The sequence below is a fragment of the Octopus bimaculoides genome, chromosome 7 (assembly GCF_001194135.2).
Source record: "Octopus bimaculoides isolate UCB-OBI-ISO-001 chromosome 7, ASM119413v2, whole genome shotgun sequence".
Lineage (NCBI taxonomy): Eukaryota > Metazoa > Mollusca > Cephalopoda > Octopoda > Octopodidae > Octopus > Octopus bimaculoides.
The window spans coordinates 49,350,153-49,361,384 of NC_068987.1; the positions used below are offsets into that span (position 1 = coordinate 49,350,153).

Sequence of the window (11,232 nt, forward strand, 5' to 3'; positions counted from 1 at the left end):
TATATATATATATATATATATATTCATGCAAGTATGTGTGTGTGCATGTGCCTATCTGTTCATCTATACCTATGTGAATGTCTATGTTTGTGCTTATGTTTAGCTCAGTCAAAAAGCTAGTGTTATTTATGCTATGTCCCTTTATATCCCATCACTTAATGGTTTCTGAAATAGCAGTTAATGAAATAATTACCAGGCAGAAAATAAAATAAGTACTGGGGTTAGATGATCAACAAAATGCTTAAAGGGATGGTGCCCCAGCATAATCACTATCTAATATGTGAAACCATAAAAAGATAGAATTTCATTTGAATACTGCTTTTGATGATGTTAATATCTTAAGTAAAGGAATCAATAAATGAAGATATTTAATACATATTTAAAACAGAGTACCACTGGCAGTGCAAGAATGTAGGGTTAAAATGCAAATGTTAGTATACATACTGTCAACCTCAGCTTTGTTAAGCGCATCTTCCAGCCGACCAAATGTTGTAGAATGTTGTTCATGCGTAGCAAGCTCATTTGTAGTAGAATCACTACATGCATTCGTTTCATCACCTGGAGGACTTGGAGCTGCAACAGGTCGGTAACCACCAGCAACAATCTGAGAACCAACAGGATAGTTACTCACATCCATCCTTAAAAACACAAAACAAGAATAAAGAAAATAAAACAAGAGGTTTAATAATATGTGTGTGTGTGTGTTAATTACATTTTAATTACATTGCAGGAATTATATAAAGCACCATACAGGAAATAATTCACCAAGTTTGTAAAAGTGTAGTACTATAAAACAAATCTAAATGTGTTTTTAAACATCTCTGTCAAGCATGAGGTTGTAATGACATTTTAATCTTGTCAAGGGCAAGGCTACATCTATAGTGCTGGTGCCATATAAGGAGCACTCAGTACATTCTGAAAAGTGGTTGCTGTTAAGGAGGGCATCCAACCCAGAAATCAAGTTAAAGGTGAAAAGTGGGTGAGAAAGTTTTCCCCGTGAGCAGCACCCTTTGAATATGTGCTGATTCTGACCATTCTAACTGGTGCAACCCATGCCAATGACAATGATGATAAAAATGATGATAACGATGATGATGATGATGATGATGATGATGATGATGACAACGACGATGACAATGATGACAATGACAACAGTGACAATGATGATAAAGAGGAGGAGGATCGATAAGCTGCATACACACTGGACAGTTTAGCAAATATTTGCAGACAAATATGAGTAGCTGAATTGGTAGGGACTGGGCAAACAAGTGAGAAGTTGACCATTTATATTCTGTCAATTGCAGTAGGTTGTGTTCATAGCCGAAACAATTTCCATTGCAAGACTGACTACAAATAGCAACAAGGGAGCCACACTAAGGTTGTTTACTCAACTAGAAATAGCAACCGCATTTCTCATAAATCACTCTTAACAGTCTCAAAAAAAAGATGATAACGACGAAGACTATAGTTGATAATGTAAACTTAAATACCTGTTATCTAAAGAAAAGAGAAAAACAAGATGGTCATGATCAGAATGCTATTGATCACAGGTCTGCTCAGTTAAGGTTGACTTGGGATCAAATAACACCACCACCACCACCACCATCAACAATAACAACAACACTATTATAGATCTGTAAATAGATACAACGTGACAGTATACTTCACCATGAACAACAGCAGTAGTAGAAGTAGCAATACTGAGAAATTGGTGTTTTGTTAATTAGTTGTTATCATCATCAACTTCCATGTCCCATACTTGCATGGGTTTGTCAGTTTGACAAAATCCAATGGGCCCAAGCTCTGCATTGTGGTCTAGTGTCTGCATTGATATGATTCCTACAACTGGATGCCCTTTGCAATGCTGATATATATATATATATATATATATATATATATATATATATATATATATATCATCATCATCATCATTTAGTGTCTGCTGTCTATGCTGGCATGGGTTGGACAGTTTGACAAGTGTTGGCAAGATGGAAGGCTGCACTAGGCTCCAGTCTGATTTGGCATGATTTCTACAGCTAGATGCTCTTCTTAACGCCACAAGAGTGTATGGGTGCTTTTACATGCCACCAGCATGGGTGCCATTTGCATGACACCAGTATCTGCCACGACTGCAATTTTACTTGGCTTGATGGGTTTTCTTCTCAAGCATGACATAATGCCAAAAGTCTTGGTTATTGCCTCCGTGAGGCCCAACACTCAAAAGGAACTCAGCTACTTCACTTCCATGAGATCCAACGCTCGAAAGGTGCTTTTCATGTGCCAGCTTAATCTTATTCTCACAGCTATGCTCTTGGAGCATCTGCCTCTGCTACTAACTTGGTCACCTAGATAACAAGCTATCAACTACCTCTAGCTAACCCCACTGGAAATTGATGGAGTCTATTTGCTGTACATTTTTGGTATTTATTGTACCCGTGCATCTTCACACACAAAAGTTATTTTTCCTGTTAACCTTCCTCTGATACTGCTGCACCTTTTGTGTGTCCAAAGCTTACACCAAGTACATCTTATGGAGTTTCTACCTGTTTTTTCTACAGAATGGGCAGGTCCATCTATCTGACATGATTTGTGATTTGTCTGCCTGCCTACTTACTAAGACTTTGGCTTTTGCTAGGTTAACTCTAAGGCCCTTTGATTCTAGACCTTGCTTCTATACCTGGAACTTCTCTAGTTCTGGTAGTGATTCAGCTATAAGAACAAGGTCATCAGCATAGAGGAGTTCCCAGGATCAGCCTGTCTTAAATTCCCGTGTTATTCCTTGGAGGACTATGATGAACAAGAGGGGGTTAAGGACCGATCCTTGATGAACCCCTACTTGTACCCTGAATTCTTCGTTGTACTCATTGCCAACCCTCATCTTACTGACAGCATCCCTGTACATGGCTTGCACAGTTCTCACTAATCACTCATCTATCCCTAGTTTCCTCATTGACCACCAGATAAGGGATCAGGGAACCCTGTCAAAGGCTTTCTCCATGTCAACAAAAGCCAGGTACAGAGGTTTATCTTTGGCTAGGTATTTCTCCTGCAGCTGCCTTACCAGAAATATAGCATCAGTGGTGCTTCTCCCTGGCACAAAACTTAACTGTATCTCATCTAGACTAACTCTCTCCCTAATTAGTTGGGCTTTGACCCTCTCCATAACTTTCATCACCTGATTCAATAGTTTGATACCTCTGTAATTATTTCTATCTAAGGCATCACCTTTACCTTTGTAGCAGTTGACTATGGTGCTGCTACACCAGTGATTGGGTATGACTTCTATGTGAACCACCTGATTTACAATATGGGTGACTAGATCATTACCCACACCGCCAGATATTTTAAGCATCTCAACAGTGATTCCTGATGGGCCAGGGGCTTTCCCTTGACTTCATGTCCGTAATTGCTTAATCTACCAAGCTACTGTCGATTCAGGTAGCTGGTCCCTCAATTGGGTCACCATTTGGCAGACCCTCCTCCTCCCATTTATTCTCCACGTTCAGCAGTCTTTCATAATGGCATTTCCAAGCCTCTTTCTTTGCAGAATCGTTAAGAGCAAGTGCACCTTCATCCATGCGGACACATTTCTCTCCTATGACATCACAATTTTCTCTCACATACTGTCTTGCAATCCGAAACACTTCAAGTCTTTGGTCCTCACATCGCTGGAGATAGGCAAACTTCTTCTTTTCTGCTTCTCCCTTGGCTAGATATATCTGTCTCCTAGCTTCCCTTTCTGGCTATCTGATATAGTTCCCTGCAACCCCAGCTCTTCCAGGCCTGTTTCTTTGCTCTAATGACCTTGTCTACAGCATTGTTCCACCACCACATCACCCTAGGTCTGGATGGGACTTTGCACCAGCTGCAGATTTGGTCTGTGCACTTAGCAAGCTGTCCCACAAGAATTCCCAGTTGCTCTCTATGTCACAAGTCTGAAGCTCCTCCTCCATCTCATCAAATTTCTCAAATCCTTCTTTTCCAGATTGGTCTGCTTCCTGGCATCCTTCTGACCAGGAGTCTAAGTCACTAATGACTAGTCTATGCTCCCCACTACACCTGCTTATGATCAGAGATGCACGTATTGTCAGCCACTAAGCAACATGCTCAAGTGGTTACAGTCAAGCAGCTGACAAGCAAATCTGTGGTATTGAGCAGGATATTTGCTATAATATTTTTGCTTCAGTAACTTAGCGCTGAATTTGTCTGAAATGTAATGGAAAATAAGTCAGTTTCAAAATATTGATGTCCAGGTCACAAAAGCAAAGTTTGAAGGGGATAGTAGTCGTTTCCTTTGATTTCTAGATAGAAACAAATAGGAAATAACACTTACTGACCAAAGACAAAAAAAATTAATTTTTGTTACACAGTGTAACAAAAATATTATATCATCATTATCATCATTGTCATCATTTTCATGTCCACTTTTTCATGCTTGCATGTGTCAGACAAAATTTATTGAGGCAGTTTTTCAATGGTTGATGCCTGTCTTGTCATCTGCTTTAGAGCAGGGTTAACATGTCCCCATGGCCAAACATGTCTCACTGAATATTGGAAATGAATGACTCTGCTTGTATGACAGTGACAATCATTTTACAACTACCACATGACATCAAGACAAGGAGACACACACACACACACACACACATACATATTGTGGTATTTGCCTGCATTTATTTAACCCCCTTTTCCTTCATACACACATACACATATATGGACAGACAGACAGACAGACAGACAGACAGACAGACAGATATATGTTACTGCTCCTTTCAGTTTGTGTCCACCAAATCCACTCACAAGGCTTTGGTATACCCAGAGCTATCATAGAAAAGACTGTGAGACTGAAACCAAGCCATGTAGGTGAGAAGAAAATGTCTTATCCATAAACTGATGTCTGCACCAATCGCAGCTATGCCTGCACCTATATTAGTATAATTAAAGTAATTTTAAACATCTGTTTATAAAGTAAAATTACAGGAGAATTTGTGCTTATAAATAGTGCAGAAAATTTGACATGAATAAAATAAAACTAAAATCTTCAAGTACAAACCATGTGTTTATTTTGAAAGTAAATCAAAATGAATCATGACTAAAGTGTGCATATACATGTAATATATGGAGGAGTAAGTCAGCTTGGTAGTAATTAATGATCAGATCCACAACACAAAGAGAATATAGAAGTCTTGTGTTAAGAGTGTACTGAACACAACAGTATAAAGTAAACTTTAATTTTGCTTTATAAAATATTTTGTGTGTGTTTTAGGATGCTGTATTATGAGTAGAAAATGTGACATTGATAGAAATAACTAAGAAGAATATTGATATCATATGTGATACACACACACACACATGTATATACCATCGTCATCATTGCTTTAATTTCCATTTTCCATGCTTGCATGGATCAGATGGAATCTTGTTGAGGTAGATTTTCTACAGCTGGATGCTCTTCCTGCCATCAATCCCAAACTGTTTTCAGGTATGGTAATATTTCCCCATAACGAAACACATTTTCACAGAGGACTGGGAATGAAGGACACCACTTGCATGATGGAGACATTTGTTTACAACCACCATGCAATATCAAGGCAAGGAGACAGTAGCACAAGCACACATACACACACACATACGACAGGCTTCTTTCAGTTTCTGTCAACCAAATCCACTCATAAGGCTTTGGTTGGCCCAGGACTTTAGCAGAAGGTACTTGCCCAAGGTACTTGCCCAAGGTGCCATGCAGTGGGATTGAACCAAGAACGATGTGGTTGGTAAGCAAACTTCTTATCACATGTACAAACACATATAAATATAGAGGGAGAGAGGGAGAGGAAGAGAGAGAGAGAGAGAGAATGAGAGAGATGCAGGCACGGCTGTGTGGTTAAGTGGTTTCCCTCCAACCATGTAGTTTCAGGTTCAGTTCCACTGCTTGGCACCTTGGACAAGTGTCTTCTAATATAGACCCATGCTATAGTAGAAGACACTTGCCAAAGGTGTCTCTTGCCCAGAAGCACCAAAACACATGTGCAAGCATGTGATTGCAGCCCTGTCATACACATATATCATCAACATTTTAACATCCACTTTTCCACACTTGCATGGGTTGGCTGAAATTTGGCTGAATACCCTTATTGTCACCAACCCTCACCTGTTTCCAAGCAAAATATTTTTTTCCCTATGGCTAGGCATGTTCCCACTGAAGATTAGAAACAAACCACACCACCTGTGTGATTGTGACACTCATTTACAGCTAACATATGATGTGAAGACAAGAAAGCTCACACCTGTGTGCACATGCATGCATACACAACACACACACACACACACACATATATGCAATGAATACATACATTTATCCCCATCATCATTTAAAGTCCATTTTCCATGTTAGCATGTGTTGCATAGTTCGACAGGAGCCAATAAGGCAGAGGACTGCACCAAACTCCAATGTCTGCTTTTGTGTGGTTTCTACAGCTGGTTGCACTTCCTAATGCCAACCACTTCACATAGTGTCCACACAACTTTTTAAATGGCACCTGCTCTAGTGAGGTCACCAAGTAACTTGCAAGGCAAGACCCCTCAACAGAAGCTGGTGTAGTACTGAGAGGGAGGTGGCTTCATGCCACGTGATGAGAGATTAAAGTAAGTTAGAGGAACAGAAACAGATGTCATGCAGTAGAGGCGATGCATGGCTACCTCAGTTAGAAAAGGAGAGAAAATGGTAAAGAGGTATTAGGGTGTAGGCTCACATTACAAGGTGAACATAGGCAAAATGGTCCAGAGGACTGGACACGGTGAATGGGTAAGTAGATTACAAGTAATTTCACTACTATCAGTTCATTGCAGGAGAGTTCACTGACATTAATTCACTGTGAAGAAAGTTCACCATGAGGAAAGTTCACCGCAAGGAAAGTTTACCAAAATAATATATCTATAGCATCTCACCTTTAATAGTTAAAAACTATTTTATTGATAAAAAACAGTGAATTGATGACAGTGAACCTTCCCTGCAGGGAATTGATGACAGTGAGCTTACCCTCAAGTTACAGGAAGGTGAACATAAGTGAAATGGTCCAGAGGATTGGACAGGGTGCATGGGTAGGTAAGACTACAAGAGTGCGAAAAGTGAATAGTGGCTAGGTAGAAATGGAGAGAGAGAGAGATGGTCATCATTGACGATGGACAAATGAATGTACAAGCATATGTATATATATATATGAGACAAGCTTCTTTCAGTTTCCATCCACCAAATCCGATTATAAGGCTTTGATTGGCATAAGGTTGTAACAGAAGACACTTGTCCAAGGGGCCACTCAGTGGGATTAAATGCAAAAGATGTGGTTTTGGGAAGCAAAATTTTTAACCACACATCCTTACCTGTGCCAACATACAATGAATAAGTAACTGCATAAATTAAATAATTATCTTACTTGTTCAAGTTTTCTGCAAGTTTTGCAGTCTGATCAGAATAAGTTTCAGCTAGATTGTCAGCAGAATACAAGGAAATGGGTGAGTTGAATTGGGCATGAACTACATTGGGTACTGGCTGGATACTTCTTGGTGAAAATGCTCCAGGGTTGTTAAAAGGTCTAGCGGAACGATTGTGGCTGCTACCAATAGTACAGGTTTCCTGTAGAAATGTAGAAAAACAAAATATTTTTTTAAAATGTTCTCTTTATTGCTTTGATTTTATTAAATCTTATTAAAGTACTGATATTCATTACTGATGTGTGGTGTGGGGGGTGCATATATCATCATCATCATCATCATCATTTAACATCCGTTCATGCTGACACAGGTTAGAAGGATTGACAGGAACTGGTAAAGTCAGAGGCTGCACCAGGTTCCATAGTCTGTTTTGGCTTGCTTTTATGGTGGGATGCCATTCCTAATACCAACCACTCCACAGAATGTACTGGGTGCTTTTTATGTGGCACCATGACCAGTACTTTTTAAGTGGCACCAGCACCAGTGCCTTTTATGTGGCACTTTGATTTTAGGGTCTCAGTTCTGTAGTGGTGGATAGGCCTTCTCTAGTACAGCAATGTGCTACATATCTTGGTCTTCTGTCATCTCCTTTGTAAGGTTCAGCATTTTGAGACAGGCCTTCAATATATATATATATATATATATATATATATATATATATATATATATATATATATATATATGTATATATATATATTGTAAGTATGTATGTGCACATATATATGTATTTAAATATAAATAAACCTAAATTCATGTGTACATGTATATAAACATATGGCTCATACCTACAGAACAAGATCCAATTAGTATGGACATTTATAAATATACTTATACAGGCACATGTTTACATATATATTTATGCACAAACATGCATACATATAAATATACACACATAAATGTATACATATACATGCACATTAAAAAGCAAATGCATGAATATATATAACTAGTCACAAAGGATGTAGAGTAAACACTTCTATTGGGTGAAACTGTCAAAGGGATTATCAAAAGTAAAGTTTCAAATAAATCACATATAATAAATAATATTTAAGATTAAAACAATCAAGAGTGAAGGTAAAGAAGTTGGAAGGTGTAGAATGAAAGAACCAGGACAGTCATCAAAGAGTAACAACTTCAGCCTTACTTAAATGGTTTATTTTACAGCATAAAAATGTATGGACTAAGTAGTCATTAAGTAGTTTTACATAACAGAAGAATGACTGAATATGATCAAATACACTATAAATTATAAAGGGGAAAATGAGTTATGGTCCTCATTGGATAGGAAAGTAGTCACTCTCCTTAATCAAAATCATAAGGTTTATTAATTTAGGTCTGATAAGTTAATCTAAGGTTAGGTATACATAGTGTATAGGAATGACTTATTTCTAAGATGCTAGCATCTTATAATTGATTTATCATGTTGATTAGTAATATTTGATTTTATTCTACTAATGTAGGTTACTTCTGATACAGAGGACCCACACCAACCACCACTACCACCACCACCACCACCACCTTTATATGACTGTGCATAACATACAATGGACCAAGCAATTTTATATTCAATGTTATTAATTAGTGAGAGAATGTACAAATTTAGCTAAAGATGTACTACTAGGCTTATTTTTATGCCTAAGTGTAGGTTTGTAAATAGAAATATTAATATTTCTAAGTCTCTCTAAAGGAGACTATGGCAACGGTACTGGATATTAATAGTTATTGCCAAGCCAGCATGGCAGTCCAAAAAAATAGGACAAATGCTGCTGTTGATTAGCCCCAAGAGGCCATCGCCTCCAGCTAGCTATGTGACACACAAACCTGTGTCCATTATAACCTTCGAACAAGGGAGGTCAGCAGCTTCCCCTTGCTGATGTGGCATCTACAGACTAGTTTCAGGGTATTTGCCCCTTATCAATGTAGAGCAGCCGAACCCAGCGGGCATCGTGACTAACCGTTTGTACAAAGGATTATTTACCTAAATTCAGTGGAATACATCCACTGGTTTTCAAAAATAGAAATATTAATATTTCTAAGTCTCTCTAAAAGAGACTATGGCAGCAGTACTGGATATTAATAGTTATCGCCAAGCCAACATGGCAGTCCAAAAAAATAGGATGAATGCTGCCGTTGATTTTATAATGGACACAGGTTCATGTGTTACATAGCTAGCTAGAGGCGATGGCCTCTTGGAGCTAATCAATGGCAGCATTTGTCCTATATTTTTGAACTGCCATGTTGGCTTGGCAATAACTATTAATATGTAGGTTTGTAATTATTCCAGTAAAGTCTGAATGTGGAAGAGAATGCACTGATACATATGAAGAGTGAATTTTGTGTATATATTTAGATTTCAACTGTTGATATAACCAGGATGTTCTGGTAATTTGATGAACTTTCTTTATTTGCATTAATCTGTGAATAAACAATTGTATTGTATAATGATGAGCACACATTAGTACATACATGTATGCATAATTTCTGATACACTGAAATTAATACTACATGAAGAAGGTTGCGAAATGGCTGTAATCCTATAGAAGCATATAGTTAGAGAAATCTTTGTTCACCTCTCATGTGTCCTGACTTTATGTTTTTAAATATTCCGAATAGAATAATTTTATCTAGATTTTCAGTTACATGGACACTATACATTGCACTACCTTGTAACTGATTAGTACGTGAACTGATAGCCAAGTCCATATGAGGAGCATGATTCTCTGAATCCATATCTTATACTACTCATTTACACGCACACATCATTTGTAGAAAACATAAACCCGAAAGAAGAAGCACACTCTAAGATGTAGAGCAGTATATATTAAAAATGGGGGAGGCCAGTTTATGGGATTACCTTAGGTTTCCCGTCCATAAAGGGTTTAGCTTTATGGTGTATCGGCAGATCTCAAAAAACCTATTGGCCCATGACCTCTTAAAAATATAGAGGGAGAAATGCCTCACTACTTAAAGGCAACAATTGGGGATTATCTCCCTTTGCTATTGGCTATCGACTTTCGGCTGTGCTACATCTTGTGGGCTCCAAATGGCTAGTAAGAACCTCCTGGAATGTAAACATAGCCCAAAAATCTTCGTTCTGGAGTTAAGCAAGTCTTTTAGGATTCTCATGCGTTCAGCTATGCATAACTTGCAATGCTTCATCCCGTTGATGTAGGGGCCTGGGTTCACAAAGATTTTCCATGAGATCGAGTATGGAATCCTATCATTTCCTAGTTGCCAGACGTGGCTGGCCAGTGGTGTTACGTATGAGTAGTGAGACATTTCCCCCTCCATATTTTTATGAGGTTATGGACCAACAGGTTTTTTGGGGATCTGATGATATGCCATAAAGCTAAACCCTTTATGGACAGAAAACCTAAGGTAATCCCATAAAGCATCCCTCCCCATTTTTAATATATATATATATATATATAACCTGGTGCAGCTCTCCGGATTACTAGTTCCAGTCATTTGACTACAGCCATGCTGGAGCATCACCTTTAGTCAAACAAATTGACCCCAGGTCTTTTTCTTTGTAAGCCTAAAACTTATTTTATAGGTTTCTTTTGCCAAACCAGAGTTACGGGGATGTAAACACACCAACATCGGTTATCAGGTGATGGTGGGAGGGGCAAACATAAATATATATATATATATATATATATATATATATATATATGGGGCATACATAAATATATATATATATAGAAATTATTTTTATATATATATAAATATATATATATAGAA

At 38.1% G+C, this 11,232-nt stretch overlaps 1 protein-coding gene and 1 long non-coding RNA gene across 5 annotated transcripts in view; one reads left to right on the plus strand and one right to left on the minus strand.

Moving 5' to 3' along the window:
* Positions 1-11,232, plus strand: part of LOC106868488 (uncharacterized) — a 277,576-nt gene that overhangs the window by 188,303 nt on the left and 78,041 nt on the right. The gene's annotated exons all lie outside the window — the stretch shown is intronic.
* LOC106868487 (PDZ and LIM domain protein 3) overlaps positions 1-11,232 on the minus strand; it is a 185,070-nt gene that overhangs the window by 77,723 nt on the left and 96,115 nt on the right. For 2 of the 4 annotated variants that reach the window (XM_014913788.2, XM_052969628.1), the window contains exons 4-5: positions 7,431-7,630; positions 445-638 (exon numbers count right to left, since the gene is read on the minus strand). In XM_014913788.2, the coding sequence (XP_014769274.1) occupies positions 445-638; positions 7,431-7,630 (394 nt within the window). The remainder of the gene's footprint in view (positions 1-444; positions 639-7,430; positions 7,631-11,232) is intronic. The other 2 variants (XM_014913789.2, XM_014913790.2) reach the window with 1 other exon arrangement.